The sequence below is a fragment of the Oryctolagus cuniculus genome, chromosome 17, assembly GCF_051225735.1.
Source record: "Oryctolagus cuniculus isolate XC-2025 breed Fujian yellow rabbit chromosome 17, ASM5122573v1, whole genome shotgun sequence".
Lineage (NCBI taxonomy): Eukaryota > Metazoa > Chordata > Mammalia > Lagomorpha > Leporidae > Oryctolagus > Oryctolagus cuniculus.
Genome location: NC_142883.1, coordinates 48965593 through 48981495, shown reverse-complemented (window position 1 = coordinate 48981495; position 15903 = coordinate 48965593). Strand labels below are relative to the sequence as shown.

At 60.2% G+C, this 15903-nt stretch overlaps 1 protein-coding gene across 2 annotated transcripts; it reads left to right on the top strand.

Moving 5' to 3' along the window:
- The first annotated feature begins 1443 nt into the window (after positions 1-1443).
- On the top strand, positions 1444-15343 carry P2RX5 (purinergic receptor P2X 5). 2 transcript variants are annotated; one of them, XM_051825362.3, is made up of 14 exons: positions 1444-1496; positions 2000-2146; positions 7717-7867; positions 8355-8426; positions 8623-8698; positions 8794-8890; positions 9176-9256; positions 9457-9595; positions 9837-9970; positions 10415-10508; positions 10622-10687; positions 12252-12334; positions 13066-13230; positions 14321-15343. In XM_051825362.3, the coding sequence occupies exons 2-14, from the start codon at positions 2019-2021 to the stop codon at positions 14388-14390; spliced, it is 1356 nt and encodes a 451-aa protein (XP_051681322.1). In that variant the 5' UTR covers positions 1444-1496; positions 2000-2018; the 3' UTR covers positions 14391-15343. The 2 variants fall into 2 exon arrangements, with proteins under 2 accessions (XP_051681322.1, XP_089174356.1); XM_089318230.1 differs by having other exon boundaries at positions 1471-1553.
- The last annotated feature ends 560 nt before the right edge of the window (positions 15344-15903 follow it).

Genomic DNA, 15903 nt, shown 5'->3' with positions numbered 1-15903 from the left:
GAGATCAGTCTGTCTCGCTCTCACTCTCATTCTCTTGTCTCTTTTCTTTCCCTGTCACTCTGACTTTAAAATAAATGAATTGTGGGCCAACTCTGGCATAGCAGGTAAAAGCAGGATACCTGAAGCGCCGGCATCCCATATGAGCACCAGTTCGAGTCCCGGCTGCTCCACTTCTGATCCAGCTCTCTGCTATAGCCTAGGAAAGCAGTAGAAGATGACCCAAGTCCTTGGGCCCCTGCACCGGTGTGGGGGACCTGGTGGAAGCTCCTGGCTCCTGGCTCCTGGCTTCAGATCAGTTCAGCTCTGGTGGTTGCAGCCATTTGGGGGAGTGAACCAGAGGGAGGAAGACTTCTGTCTCCCTCTCACTCTTGCTCTCCCTTTCTCTCTGCCTCTGCCTCTCTGTAACTCTGCCTTTCAAATAAACAAAGAAATCTTTAACACACACACACACACACACACACACAAAGAATCTTTAAAAAGGGGCGGGGGGCAAGTGTCCTACAAAATGAAGGAGGATCCCTTTGCAGGACAAACAAGCCCTGGCCACAAAACCCAGAGTCCCACTGGGGAGTGAGGGACTCCTGGTGATGCCATCCTCTGTGCTTGGAGCACCAAGGCGGCTGCGTTCTAGCCTGTGGAGCTCTCCACCAGGCCAATTGCCATTCAGGGTCTGTGTGAGGCCCAGGAAGTCCACCTTCTGCACCCTCACCCTGGAGCAGCTTCCCAGGGCATCTACACGGTGCCATGTCCCTGGATGGTGACTGTGTCTCTCTGGGGAGGGCCCAGGAAGAGCCGGCAACAGACTGGGATGGGGGCAGTAGCACATGCCCTTCCTATTTACAAAACACCAGGGCCAGGGCGGGCGTGGTGGTGGTGCAGTGGGTTAAGCCACCACCTGTGCCGCTGGCATCCCCTGTGGGAGCGCTGGTTCAAGTCCTGGCTGCTCTGCTTGCAGTGTAGCTCCATGCTGATGCGCCGTGGAAAGCAGCAGTGGATGGCCCACATCCTCAGGCCCCCGCCACCCACGTGGGAGACCCGTATGGAGTCCCAGGCTCTGGGATTTGCTCTGAACCAGCCCTGGCCATTGCGACCATTTTGGGGGAATGAACCAACAGATGAATGAGATCTCTCTCTGCTTCACAGATAAACAAATCTTCAATAAAGCCACCAGGGCTGGGTTTGCTCACGCGCTCCACAACCAAGTGCAGGGCCCTGCCCTCCTGGAGCTTCTGGTCTCTGGGGCCACACACTCCCACCCGGCCTGTCCTGCGTGCGGAGCAGGTTCTCACGCTGTGGGTGCCGACTCCAGCTCCGCAGCAGTGTGGGGTTTTAAGCCAGCTGCACCTGCTGCAGTGGGAACATGTGGTTCATTATGGCAGCCACAGGCCAGCAAGTGTTAGTCTCCCCCAGGAAACACGTATCTGCCTGCCAGGAAATCCTGGTGGCCGATGAGCTGCGTTTACCTGGGAGTGTTCTCTGTCCCCACTTCCTTTGTGGTAGGTCTCGCGCCTCCCGGCCTCAGTTTCCCCATTCACGAGAAGAGAAACCCTTTGGTAAGAGAGGGGGCAGGGATTTCGCCTTAAAAGCTGCCCTGCCCTCTTTCGTTCCTTCCCGGCCCACTCCTGCCCTACGACCGACCGTCCCGTGCGTGCGTGTCTGCGGCTCGCCTGACCTCCCAGGCGAGCGGCCGGGGCGCACGCTGCTGCTGTGCCGCGCTGCCGCGGCGTGGCGGGGCCGGGAGAGGAGGGGAGGAGGTGGCGGCAAGGTCGCCGCCCCCGCGCTGGCCGCAGCCAGTCCCAGCGGGGGCTGTGTCAGCCGCACCGGTAACCGGCCGGCCCCGGGCGCCCGCGCGCTCTGCGGCCCCGGCCCGTTGGAGCCGCGCAGCCGGGCTGCGGCAGCGGCGAGCGGGACGGCCGCGCCGGGAGCCGGGAGCCGGGCGCAGGGCGCAGGCCGGGCAGCGGCTGCCCAAGCGGCACACGTGCGTCTGGGCGGTCCGCAGGCCCGGGTGAGGCGGCTCCATGGACGGCAAGGGGCTCTGCCTGTCCTTCTTCGACTACAAGACAGAAAAGTATGTGGTGGCCAAGAACAAGAAGGTGGGCCTGCTCTACAGGCTGCTGCAGTTCGGCATCCTGCTCTACCTGCTCCTGTGAGTACCCCGGGGCGCGGGGCAGGCTCGGGTCCGCACCTGTGCGCAGGGGTCCGCCTGGGGAGGGGGGGAGGGACCCTCACTGGGCCCTGCGGAGTTTGCGTTGGGGAGCCATGGACTCCCACGTTGGCCCTGGAGGAGGTGAGATGAAGCAGGGGCTTCCCGGTTCCTTAATGTAAGAGGTTGTCCGTGGGCAGCCCCTTCCCCCAGGGCTGCAGGCTCCAGGGATTGAGCCCTGGGCAGGGGGCTGGGCCGCAGCTGATTCTGCCCCACCCCCCACCCCCCACCCCCCACCCCCCAGCCTCCCTGGGTTCTGGCTAGACAGCTGCACGGAGGCGGGGCAGTTATTTATAATCCCTGAGGGTCAGAGCCATGCTCCGGCTGCGCCACTCATCAGCCTGGCACGGCCCCGGCTCCCTTCCGGTCAGCTCACCCTGCCACCTTTGGCCAGCCTCTCTAGTCTCCGGCTGGGGGTCCTGCCAGAAGCTTCCACCTCTGCCCCCAGCTCAGCTGCCCGCCGCCCCATCCCAGCTGGAGGAAGTCTGTGCCAGCCCGATGGGGTTGCCCAGCCAGGCCCTGCTCAGTCCTGGGGGCAGGGACGGCAGAGGTGGAGGGAGGCTGGCACCCTGGACAGCTGGGATGCACCTTCTTTTACTCATTCAGCGAGCACTGTTGGGTGCCTCCTGTTTCCTCCTGGGATGCCAAGCGCCCAGAGACTCTCGAGCTTCGTCCTTCATAGCCCTGGCCGTCTCCTGCCTCGGGCCCTGTGAACGAGCCAGGTTGTTCCTTGAGTGTTCACCTGGTGCTTCCGCCTGGGCCAGGCCGTGTGTTAGGACGCTCAGAGTTCCCGGAATGTGTGCTGGCCCAGGGCCCGGGGCATCCCAGGTGTGCCCCTAGGGATAAGAAGGCAGGTGCGCTGGCGCCGCGGCTCACTAGGCTAATCCTCCGCCTTGCGGCGCTGGCACACCAGGTTCTAGTCCCGATTGGGGCGCCGGATTCTTTCCCGGTTGCCCCTCTTCCAGGCCAGCCCTCTGCTGTGGCCAGGGAGTGCAGTGGAGGATGGCCCAAGTGCTTGGGCCCTGCACCCCATGGGAGACCAGGAGAAGCACCTGGCTCCTGCCATCGGATCAGCGCGGTACGCCGGCCGCAGCGCACCGGCCGTGGCGGCCATTGGAGGGTGAACCAACGGCAAAGGAAGACCTTTCTCTCTGTCTCTCTCTCTCACTGTCCACTCTGCCTGTCAAAAAAAAAAAAAAAAAAAAAAAGAAGAAGGCAGGTGCATCCCGGTTGGCACCTGCTGTGCAGAAAACCCCGCTCCGGGAACCCTAGGCGGTGCAGGGTGTCAGGCAGCTGCTTCCTGCTCTGTTAGCCCCAGTTCTCCCGACGGCACCGAGGCAGGCTCACCAGGGCAACCTCGAACCTTAACTGCAGCCTTGGCCAGAAGCCGCTGGGTTGTGCTCATTGAGCTCGTGCCAGGGGCTCCCAGCGCTATGCAGTCATCTCATTTAGAAAGGAAAACTCCTTTGTGTGTTGACATAATTTTGATTTACAGGAAAGTTGTAAGAAGAGTGACTGTTAACCTCTGTTAACCTTCTATGGTTATGTGGTCCCTTTCCATTTCTTTGTGCTCACACATGCACACACACACACACACACACACACACACACAGAGAAATCTCCCCAAATGCCAGCAAACAGCCAAGGCTGGGCCCGGCCAAAACCAGGAGTCAGCAATTCAGTTCTGGTCTCCCGTGTAGGTGGCAGATACCCAAGTACCAGAGCCACTGCCTGTTGGCTCCCAGGGTGTGCATTAGCAGGGACCTGGGTCAGAAGTGGAGGTGGAACTCAAAGCCATGCGCTCCAGTATGAGATGTGGCAGTTTAACCACTGTGCCAGATGCCTGCCCGCTGCGCATTAGCAGGAAGCTGGAGCCCAGAATGAAACCCAGGCAGCCTAGCCTAGATGTGAGTGTGTTAGCTGATGGGCTCCTCGCCCACTCCCCCGGGTCTTTGTATTTCACAACCCTGAAGAGTACAGAAATTGTTTCTTTATCTATTTTTTTGATTGAGGTAAAATTCACATGATATATACTTCACCATTGTAGCCATTTCAAATGATACAGTTCAGTGCTTTGGAGTATATTTATAGTGTTGTAGAACCATCACCACCATGGAATCCCAGTACCTGCCCATCAACTGGGAGAGAGCAGCGGTTGTGGTGGTCCCCACCCCGTCGCACGCTTTCTTTCCATCTCTGGGTTTTCCTGCTCTGGACATTTCAAGTTAAGGCAGCTATGTCACATGCGCCTCTGTTGTCTGGCTTCTTCCACTTAGCGTGATGTTTTCCAGACTCATTCAGGTTGTAAGGTGGATTAGCGAGTGCTCCATTCTTCATGGCCGCAACACTTCCCCTGGGAGGACGTGCCGAGTCCGTCCTGGGTCCTTTCGCCAGCTGTTTCCAGTTGTTGGCTGTTTGGAATGACTGAGAACATTCACGTTCAAGTTCTGCGCCATCTTCTGCTGCGTTTTCCCAGGCACTTTAGCAGGGAGCTGGATTGGAAGCGTGGTTTTCTTTTCTTTTTTATTTCAAGATTCATTTATTTGAAAAGTGGAGAGACAGCGGGTGGGGGGAGAGACAGAGATCTTCTGTTTGCTGGTTCACTCCCCAAGTGGCTGCCTCAGCCAGGGCTGGGCCAGGCCGAAGCCAGGAGCCCAGAATCCCATCCAGGTCTTTTCTGTGGCTGGCAGGAGCTCAAGTCCTTGAGCCATGACCGCCTGCTTCCCAGGCACGTTAGCAGCCGAGCTGGTTTGGAAGCGGAGCAGCTGGGACTCCTGAGCTGTGGCTTAAAACCCGGTGTCCCATGACACCCACCCCTGGGCTGTATTTTTTTTTTTTCCAGTTCCCTTGGGTATATCCTGAGTAGAGTTGTTGGGTCGTTTGGTGACTCTGTCTTTAATGTTTGGGGGACCTGTTTTACCTGAACCAAGTCACAGAGACACGGTCATACAAGGAGAATCTGGAATGAGTCCTTTATTTTAGCCAGTGGTTGAGAAGCAGGGTCATGCCCGAAAGAACTTTTAACCCCGAAGCTCAAAGCAGGTAGGGTTTAGAAAGGCAAAAACCACAAGGAGGAGAGGGGGGATATGTGGTTGCCAGGGTTAAGCTGGCCTGAAGCACTTAGGAAACCAATTATCAGTCACAATCTTGATGTTAGTCCGGGTGTCAGCCTACATGATACGTGGGACACAGACAAACTGCAATCTTAACAATAATCCAGGGACAGCCAATCTGTTTCAAACTTGAGCGACCACACTAGGGGATTTCTGTATTCTGCCAAGCAGGATGTGGTGTGTGGTTCTTAACTTTTAGATCCCGGTCTCACGGTAGGGCTTCTTTTCCAAGATGGCGCCTCGGGGTCTCTAAGATGGAGTCCCTACTGTCACGTCAGGGTGTCGCTCGGCTCGGACTTTTCCCCAGCAGCCGCACCCTGTTTGCATCCCCATGAGTGACGAGTGAGGCTTCCCACTTCTGTACATCCTCATCAAGATGTGGTTTTCTTTTCCCATTTTTGTTTTATAGCCATCCTCTAATGAAGTGGTGTCTGTTTTTTTTTTTAAATGCAAGCTTCAGTATATATATATATATATATATATATAGTTTGATAGATAGAGTTATAGACAGTGAGAGAGAGAGAGAGACCAAGAGAAAGGTCTTCCTTCTGTTGGTTCACCCCCACAATGGCCACTACGGCCGGCACTGCGCCGATCCAAAGCCAGGAGCCAGGTGCTTCCTCCTGGTCTCCCATGCGGGTGCAGGGCCCAAGCACTTGGGCCATCCTCCACTGCCCTCCTGGGCCACAGCAGAGAGCTGGACTGGAAGAGGAGCAACCAGGACAGAATCCGGAGCCCATATGGGATGCCGGCGCCGCAGGTGGAGGATTAGCCAAGTGAGCCACCACGCTGGCCCCAAGCTTCAGTATATTTTAATTTGCTACATTTTAAGTTACACTCTAAGTTGGTAGGGAAAGAATGAGTGCCTACAACCAATTCCTCATCAAACAATTTGCGGATAAATTAACCATGTGTGTTTATTAGAAGAAAATCTAATGAAATATTTTGGGTAGTCTCGGGAACAGGCACTTAGGCTCGTGGTTAGGACGCCCTTGGTCCACATCAGGGGCCTGGGTTCAGTCCCCAGCTCTGGCTGCTGACTCCAGCTTCCTGCTAATGCAGACCCTGGGGAGCAGTGGTGGTGGCTGCAGTAACTGGGTCCCTGCACCCATGTGGAGACCTGCGTTGAGTTCCAGGCCCCTGGCCTCAGTCTGGCCCAGCCCCAGCTGTTGTAGACCTTTGAGGAGTGGACAAATGGATGGGAGCTCTGTGCCTACCTGGGCCTCTCTCTTTCTCTCTCTCTCAAAAACAGAAGTCTTTATATATGCTGGATACTGGATCCTTGCCAGAGAAGTGATTTGCAGATATTTTCTTTTGTTTTATGAGTTGAGTTTTCACTTTCTCAATCGTGGTCTTTGATGCACACAAGTTTTATAAATATTTTCACTTTATTTGAAAGGCAGAGAGGGGGACAGCGCTGTGGTATAGTAGGTTAAGCCGCTTCCTGTAGTGCTGGCGTCCCATAAATGCACTGGTTTGAGTCCTGGATGCTCCACTTCCAGTCCAGTTCTCCGCTATGGCCTGGGAAAGCAGTGGAAGATGGCCCAAGTCCTTGGGCCCTTGCACCCATGTGGGAGACCCAGAGGAAGCTCCTGGCTCCTGGCTTTGGCCTGGCCCAACCCTGGCTGGGGAGTGAACCAACAGATGGAAGATCTCTCCCTCTGTCTCTAACTCTGACTTCAGATGAAAAAATAAATCTTAAAGAAAAAAAAGAAAAATGAAGGGCAGAGAGACTGAGAAAGGTCTTCTGTCTGCAGTTTTACTCCCCATATGCCCACAGCAGCCAGGACTGGGCCAGGCCCAAGCTGGGAGCCAGGAGCTCAATCCAGGTCTCCCATGTGGTGACAGGGACCCAACTACTTGAGCCATCATCTGCTGCCTCCCAGGGTGGGCTTTGGAAGTGGAGCCAGGACTGAAATCCAGCCACTCGATAGGGATGCTGATGTCCCACACGGCATCTTAACCACCGCACCAGAAGCTTACTCAGCACAAGTTTTAAATGTTGATGAAGTCCAACCTATCTTTTTTTTTCTTCCCTTGTTTCTGTTTTTGGTACAAAGAGCACTCTGATTTTGTGTACCGCCCCTCTGTCTATCTGAGGCCTCCTCAGAATTAAGGTCAGGTGAGGCGCCAGCTCATTTAACAGCCTCACCCCCCCAGCCGAGGTCACACAGCCCGTGCGTGCCCAGGCCTGTCAGCTGTGGCCTCAACAGAGCCCCTGCCATTCCCGGACTGTGTCCTGGGCAGCAGTGGGAACCAGGAGCTGGTGGGACAGGTGCAGCCCTGAGCTGGTCCCCGCCCTCTCCAGGAGCCACTGGGACTCCCACCCTGGGTGGACCGGGGGACACATTCCTGAAAGGGAGCCTGTGGCTGATGCCCTGCGCTGACCCCTCCCTGCAGGTGGGTGTTCCTGGTCAAGAAGGGCTACCAGGAAGTGGACACCTCACTGCACAGTTCTGTGGTCACCAAAGTCAAGGGCGTGGCGTACACCAACACCTCGGAGCTCGGGGTGCGGCTCTGGGATGTCGCCGACTACGTCATTCCTCCCCAGGTCTGAGCCCGCTCCTGGCCCTGCTTGGGTTCCTTAGGCCCATCTGTTGTCTGCCTTGGCCTGGGCTGGCCACCAGGTAGCAGATAGAGTCTCCCCCCTCAACCCCCGATCCAAGCCCCGCTCCCCTGTACCAGGCCACACCCTGCCCTCCTAGACGGTGCCTTGTGTGGTGGCTTCCATGCCAGTGCCTCCCAAAACCCTGCCCAGCCTGTCTACCGCTGGCCCTGCCAGGCCTGGGGCGACCCCATCAGTGCCCCTTCTCCCCCGTCTGGGCTTCAACCCCAGTGGCTGAGGACAGAAGAGGATTCACGGGGTAGGCGGCAGGCGGGGTGTGCGGGACTAGAAGGCGCCCTATCCCAAGACCCACTCGGGAACTGTGGGGTCAGCAGGCAGACGGGGAGGGGGTGCAGGTTTTGTGGCACCATTGTGCCCAACACCCAGGCGGCCCTGGGGAGGACGGTCCCTCACCCCCTGTCTGGTTCCCTAGGGAGAGAACGTCTTCTTCATCGTCACCAACCTGGTTGTGACCCCTCACCAGCAGCAGGGTGTCTGTGCTGAGGTTTGATTGGCAGGGGCCGCTGGGGAGGGCGTGGGTGAGCCAGCAGCTGTGATAGACACGGGGGTTCGTGTCTGTGCATGGCACCTGCATTGTCGGGGGCGAACAGCAGGTTTTCAAAGGGTGTGTGGCGTCTGGGGTGGGCCTGGCTCTGGGGGGGGGGTGGGCTCCCCCCAGCCAGTGCCCTCTCTCCTGGCAGAATGAGCACATTCCCGACGGCCGGTGTTCTCAGGACAGCGACTGCCCCGCGGGAGTGCCCGTGAAGGCTGGAAATGGTGAGGGCACAGCATGGCCAGCCTGGAACGGGGCGCAGGGGCTCCCGGGGCTGGAAGGCTCCTGGCACCGTCCCTGTCCCCTCCCCCCGCCGTAGGAGTGAAGACTGGCCGCTGCCTGCTGGCAGGGAACTCCAGCAGGGGCACCTGTGAGATCTTCGCCTGGTGTCCGGTGGAGACCAGGTCCAAACCCAAGTGAGTGCTGGGGCCTCCCACCCTGAGGAGCTGCCCAGTCCCACCTGGTGGGTCCCAGGTGGAGGACAGAGCCACGCCCACTCGTTGGAGAAGTCAGGACATCCTGGGGAGCCCTAGGGGCCACCGCAATAAGAGCTGACTAACTGGCCTTGCCCAGGGCTCCAGGGGGCTCCAGGGGACCCCAGGGACCTGGCCTCAGCCCTGCCTCCTGCCTGGGGAGGCTGCGGCGAGGTGGGGAGGCAGGGGCAGGGCCTCCTGCTCAGGCTGCCCTGGGATGGTTTTCAGGAAGCCGCTCCTGGGGGACGCCGAAGACTTCACCATTTATATAAAGAACTTCATTCACTTCCCCAAATTCAACTTCTCCAAGTATGTGGGGCTTGGCAGCGGGGGCCCTGGCTCATGACTAAGGGCAGTGCAGGTGCCTGGGGTGAGTGTGTGTGAGCCCTCTGGATGTGCGTGGACGAGGGTGTTAGCTGGGGAGGGGTGAGGCCTGGGGTTGGGGCGGGTCAGGCCAGGCACAGCAAGTCCCACCCTGGCTTCCCTGGCCGCGCGTGGCCGGCACACAGGACAAACGTGCTGGACACGAAGGACACAACGCTGCTGAAGTCCTGTCACTTTGGTCCCAAGAACCACTACTGCCCCATCTTCCGCCTGGGGTCCGTGGTCCGCTGGGCCGGGAGCAGCTTCGAGGACATAGCCCTGGAGGTGGGTGCCATGCGCTCGGGGAGCCCTCCCTGGGGGCCCTGTGTTCAGAATTAGCTGGGCCACACAGCTGGGCTGTGCCAGCGTCCTAGCCACACACAATCCATGGACAGAGGGAGGTGCTGTGGCGGGTGGTCCCATGGGGCTGACCCCTGCCCCAGCTCGTCCCCCGTTGTGCGGCTCTGGGAGTCTGTGCCCCTCCCAGGAGGCAGCCTGCCCTGACCAGCGTCCCGCTCTCATCAAGGGCGGCGTGATAGGCATTCACATCGAATGGAACTGTGATCTCGACAAACCAGCCTCCGAATGCAACCCTCACTATGCTTTTAGCCGACTGGATCACAGCTTTGAAAAGTCTGTATCCACTGGGTACAACTTCAGGTAACTGTGGCCTCTGCCACCCTGGGTCCCTCATGACATCTCGGCCGGGTCACCGCCTTTCTTGGGGGTGGGTGTCAGAACAGGAGGGGCAGGGCGAGGCAGATGAGGGAAGGTACGGATCCCTGCGTGGTGGCCGGGACAGCAGCCGTGGCTGTGCCTGGCCGAGAGGATGCTGCCTGATGTCGCCATGGAGTCCACGACGCTTGGCTCCTCTGGTAGGCCAATACCTGCAGTGTTCTGGTGGCCCGCAGTGGGCGCAGAGGGAACAGGGCAAGCCCTGGCGACGTCTGTTGGAGGCGTCTTTGATGGTGGCTCAGTGAGAGGGTCTGCCGCCCCACTCCCGGAGCTGCTGGGCATCGGGGTCCTGGGAGCACCCCCCCCAGGAAGTCCCCGCAGTGCCACGTCCTTGCTGCCACAGAGGCTGCCTGGCCCCGTCTCCCCCAGGTTTGCCAAATACTACCGAGATGCCGCCGGGGTAGAGTTCCGCATCCTGATGAAAGCCTATGGCATCCGCTTCGACGTGCTGGTGAACGGCAAGGTGTGTGCAGTGGGCGTGCGCTCTGTGGCCGGGCCGGGGTCGGGGGAGGGACAGGTAAGGGACTTGGCGGGGTCCCTGGGATCCCATCATCCACCCTGCCCCGTGTCTTGCAGGCAGGGAAGTTCAACATCATCCCCACTGTCATCAACCTGGCCTCTGGGGTGGCGCTCATGAGTGCCGTGAGTACTGCTCCCTCCCACCCTGCTTCCTACCTGGGCCTGTCCCAGTGCCAGCTGCCAGGTCCCCATGGAAGTGAGCTCCTGGGATTTCGTGCCTGGCCGGCTGCCCCCAGCGGCAGTGACAGCTCAGTTCCTCTCTCAGAGCCAGAGAGCACCCGCCTGGAGCTCTGGATCTGGCAGGGGTGGGCAGGCTTTCTCTGGGGTCAGAGGTCGGCCCCTGAGCCTCTGGCTCCCTCTCTACTTGCGCTTAAAGAGGGCAGGACTATGTGCAATGGACTAGGATTCTCAGCCTGGGCACTGCTGACATTTGGGGCCAGGCCGTTCCCTGCGCGGTGCAGGATGCGTAGGAGCCACCAGACATGACTTCTGGGGAAGTCAGCCCTGGCTGAGGCCCACTGGGCTACGTGGACACAAGGCAGGGGAGACGGCCCTGTGACCCGTGCTTAAAGGAGGGGCCACACAGGCGGGGCCGGAGTGGCTGGTGGGCAGAGACAGGCTCCTTCCCATCCCCTGCGACGCCCCTCTGGGCTCGTGCCCACTCTGCAAGTCCGGTCCCAAGGCCTCTGGCTGCCTCCTCCCTAGTTCCTCTGCCTGGGTGGTCCGGGCAGCCCCCTGGGAGGATTCCTGAGAGGCTGTTGATGGAGCCCCCAGCAATTCCTCCCCAGGCTGCCGGCAGTAACCTGCTGCAGCCACGGGTACAATGGGAACATGGGACTCCTGGCATTCACGCCTGTGAACCCAGGACCCAGGCAGGGAAGGGTGGTGGAGGCCTGCGGCTGAGGGGTTCTCAATGCCGCAAGGAATTGATAAATAGCATTTTCGGCATCTGGGGGAGGAAGGTGTGCAGCATCCGAGGTAAGAGGACCCAGTTCACCTGTTGGCCCCACCCACCACCCCATAGTCAATCAGGACCGTTCCCCAACCCTGTGCTGTGGGTGGAGTCTCCCCCTGGTGGAGGATAGAGGCACTGCACACAACCCGGCCTGGGTCCTTGACCACACGTGACTGTGGTGCCTCACCCACCAGACCCACAGCCTCAGAGACCTTCTGAGCTGCTTTCTGGGCTGGTCCCCATCGGCCCCTCCAGGAGCGGGGCTGGCTGTTCTCGCACAGGCCCTGGGGCGTGGTCTCTCCTGCGGAAGGCCCTTCCCAGCCTTTCGTTGCCCTGCCCTGATGTCCATCCCCAGGCCCGGTGGAGTCCTGCCTTCTCGCTGCCCCCCGCCCCCCGCCCTCCTGTTGTGATTGCCACCCTGCAGCAGAGGGAGACGCCCCAAGGTCTCCTCCAACCACACCCTCCCGCCCGCACCCTGTGTGGTCTCTGGAAGGGTTGGCTGGATGGGGGCAGGTCGTGGGGGGCGGGGCGGGGCGGGGCAGGCCAGTGCTCAGCCTGGGGAGCAGGTGGAGACCCTGTGGTCCCCCTGCGGCTCTGCCGTGGGCCAGCCCTGCGGCCTTTGGCATGGGGGCCCCTTTCCCAGCCCTACTTGCTCACCTGGGGGAAGCTGGCTCGCAGCTGTGGTGGGATCAGACAGCGGCAAGTGTGTCAGGGACCCTCATCCATTTGCAGGCGGCATTCATCTGCGACATGGTACTCATCTACATCATCAAAAAGAGCGAGTTCTACCGCGACAAGAAGTTTGAGAAAGTGAGGTCAGTGCCCAGGGGACAGCGGGGCGCCCGGCAGTGGGGGCGCAGCTGCAGGGCCCGGGGAGGCGGTGTGGTCCCAGGCCGCACTCAGCAGCCAGGGCACAGAGAGCCCAGCACGGGCCGGGCCCAGGCCTGGCTTCACGCCCTGCCTCAGCTCTCCCTCGGGACACCTTCAGCACGCGAGGATCAAGCCAGTCTCGGACTTGGTGCTGGTGGGCTGGGTTCAGGGATACTGGAGTGGGAAGCAAAGGGGAAACCAGGACTGCACCCCCCCTTCCCCCACCCCACTGCTGAGGCCTCTCCAGGTCTCTTGGGCCATGTGTGTGTTCATGTATGCGTGTGTCTCTGTGTGTATGTATGTGTCCATATGTGCATGTGAGTGTCCATGTGTATGCGTGTGTCCATGTGTGCATGCACGTGACATGTGTGTGCTATGTGGGTCTCTGTGTGCATGTGTGTGTGTGTATGTGAGTGAGTGTGGCTGTGTGTGTTCAATGCAGCAGCAGGCGGTAGATGGGAGGCCTGTGGGAGTCTGGTCATGCCCTTGGGAATGTCTCTGGGGGAGCTGGATCTGAACTGGGGCAGCCCCTCCACAAGCCGGGCCACAGGTGGATCTTGGCTGTGAGTGATGTCCTGAGCGGGGCCTTGCGGAGCTGCCAGAGGCGCGAGGGTGGCGGCCTGGGCTGCAGGGGGTGCACTCTGGCTGGCCCAGTTAACGGCTGCGACCTGCGCAGGGGACAAGAGCAGTCAGCCTTGGGGACTGAAGACCAGACAGCCGGGTTGGAGGAGCTGCCCAAGACGGGGCTGGAGAAACTGCCCCAGGCACCGCTGGGAAGCAGCTCTGACAGCGGCTTTAAGGGGAACGGCTGTGTGTGCCAGCAGCTGCTCGAGCCCGCCAGGTGAGGTCCTGCTGGGGTTCCCGCTGAGGCACCTGCTCCGGGGTGTCCAGGATCCGAGAGAGCCTCTCTGAGGGGAGGGCGTGCTGGTGGGGCTTATCCCGGCCCCCATGAGTGCCCCAAGCCCCCAGGCCAACTGTGCGTCCCAGGAACACAAATAAGCAAGTTCCTAGGGTGGGCACCGCCATTCCCTGTTTGACTCCTGGGAGCCCGAGGCATGGAAGTTAGGTGATCTGCACACGGCTACTACATACGATGCGGGTGCAGGGCCCTGGCGTCTCTGAAGTCCAGTTCCTCGGCCTGGTCAAGGCCCCCTGCCCCGCCCCTTTTCTGCAAGCAGATCTGGGGTGGCCCCAGCCGCAGCAGTTTGGCTGCCGTCCCTGGCACGCTGCTCAGCCTGGCCCTTCCTGCAGCTGTGACCCCAGCGCCGAGCCAGGAGCCCGCGTTCAGGCTGCTTTGCTTCAGCCTGGCTGCTGGGTTCTGGGTTTTGTTTGCCTGTTGTAACTCCCTTCCCAGTGGGGCTGGACACGTGGGGCCGCTCCTGCTACGTCAAGGCCCGGGTCTGTGTAAGCCATGTGCAGGGAGTTCACAGGCCTGAGCCGGCCTTGCTACTGGCCCCCAGCTTCCCTTCCAGCCTCGAGCTGGGAGCTGGGCCTGGGCAGGGGAGGGGTGAGAAACAGACTGGGGTGGAAAGTGGGCTACAGCAACGGGACACGGAGGCAGGGAGCCCGAGGGACCTGGATGGGGTGGGCCCTGAGCCCAGCTGCCCTCCAAGTGCTCCTCGAGCTGGCGGCCGCTTCCCGGGCGCCCACCTGAGCTCCTTACTGCGAGGGAGAGGATGGCGCCTGTGTGTTTCGGCCCAGCCTCAGCTGTTGCATGGGAGGCTCTGGCTGCTTGCACAGGTGCCCCCGCTCAGGGCTGGGCCCCTCCACAGGCCTCAGGCTGTCTCGGCGTGGGTGTGGGCTGCAGCCCAGCAGGACCCACAGCTCGCCCCTCCTCCGAATGCTCTGCCTGCCTGCAGGGTTACCGGTGGGAGGCTGACCCCGGCCACAGGGTACCTGATGGGGTCGTCTGCTCCCTGCGTGTCCCCCAGCTCCAGGCCTGGCTCCCCGGAGAGTGTGAACGTGGAGCTGCCGCAGAATCCGGAGGCAAAGCAGGCATAGCTGCGGCCGTTGGCCGGGAGTGGACTCGGTGAAGATGAGGACTTTGGGGCCAGAACCCTCACAGCTGTGAACTGGGGAGAGGACATCTTGGTGCCTCCGGGGAACCAGGCTGGCCGGCACAGCCACGTCTCTTGCACCACAAGTGTTCTGGAGGCCCCTCGCGGCCACGGTGACCGAGAGCTGGGAAGGGGCAGCCCTGGAGCAGACGCCCAGGGAAGGGGGCCGCCCGGGGCCCTGTGTGCCAGTGCACAGGCTTCCTCAGTCCTGGGACCCTGGCTGGACATTCAGTGGTGTGCACCTGCAGTGCGCCCTTGTTGACGCGTGATGTGCGCTGGACCCTATCCAAGGGACTCTTACATGAACCGCTGGCCTGGCCCCCAGGGAGGATGGCCCCTGGGGCTCCCGCCAGAGCCAGCAGGCATCCCGCCGCTCGCTGGTGGCTCAGAGAAAGGGGCATTTGGCTTCGCCCTCAGGGATACAAAGTGAAGGAGGCCCAGGAGGCAAGCAGGAGGGCCTGGACGTGCCTCTCTCTCGGGTAAGATGGGGAAGGGGAGGCTCTGGGCTGCCCCCAGGCTCTGTGCAAAGTGCGGATAAGCTCAAGGTGGCGCGCACTCAACAGGTGTGACCAGTTGATGGAGTGGGGGGTGGAGGCCCCACCTCCCCCTGCCCACTCTCAGCCTTTGCTGCCCTGAAGCCTAGTAGAGGTGCAGCACCCTGGGCCCCACCCTCGTCGTGCGAAATCAGTGCGGTGCTTCCACAAGTGCATCTTAGTGTCGGGGAAGCCTGGTTCTGCGGGGTGCACAGGGCAGCCTTGTGGTGGGGCCGGTTCTGGGCCAGACTGACACACCTGCTGCCTTGAGACCAATAGCATCCCTCCCTGCTCCCACCCGGAAGTGGCTTTATGCTGAATTTATTGAAATTAAAATATTTCGACCAGGTGGTTTTACTTACAATGATTCAAAATTTATTTTTAAATTTTTCTTTATTTTCATTTTAATTGAAAGACAGCATGCGTGAGAAAGCAAACTTCCATCTGCTGGTTTACTCCCCTGTCTGGGGCTAGGCCAGGCTGAAGGCAGGAACCCCAAATTCAACCCATGTCTTCCACGTGGGTAGCGGAGACCCGCGTACTTGAGCCATCACCTGCTGTCTCTTAGGGTGTGCATTAGCAGGGACCTGGAGCTGGGATTGGAACCCAGGCACTGCCATGTGGGATGCAGGCATCCCAAGTGGTGTCTTTTTTTTTTTTTTTTTGACAGGCAGAGTGGACAGTGAGAGCGAGAGACAAAGGTCTTCCTTTGCCATTGGTTCACCCTCCAATGGCCGCCACGGCTGGTGCACTGCGGCCGGCGCACTGCGCTGATCCAAAGGCAGGAGCCAGGTACTTCTCCTGGTCTCCCATGGGGTGCAGGGCCCTAGCACTTGGGCCATCCTCCACTGCACTCCCTGGCCACAGCAGAGAGCTGGCCTGGAAGAGGGGCAACCGGGACAGAATCCGGCGCCCCGACCGGGA

Coding starts and splice junctions, on each gene's coding strand:
- P2RX5 (XM_051825362.3), top strand. CDS start 2,019: ATGGACGGCAAGGGGCTCTGCCTGTCCTTCTTCGACTACAAGACAGAA. Junction 2,147..7,716: donor ATCCTGCTCTACCTGCTCCT/GTGAGTACCCCG, acceptor CCCTCCCTGCAG/GTGGGTGTTCCTGGTCAAGA. Junction 10,509..10,621: donor ACGTGCTGGTGAACGGCAAG/GTGTGTGCAGTG, acceptor CGTGTCTTGCAG/GCAGGGAAGTTCAACATCAT.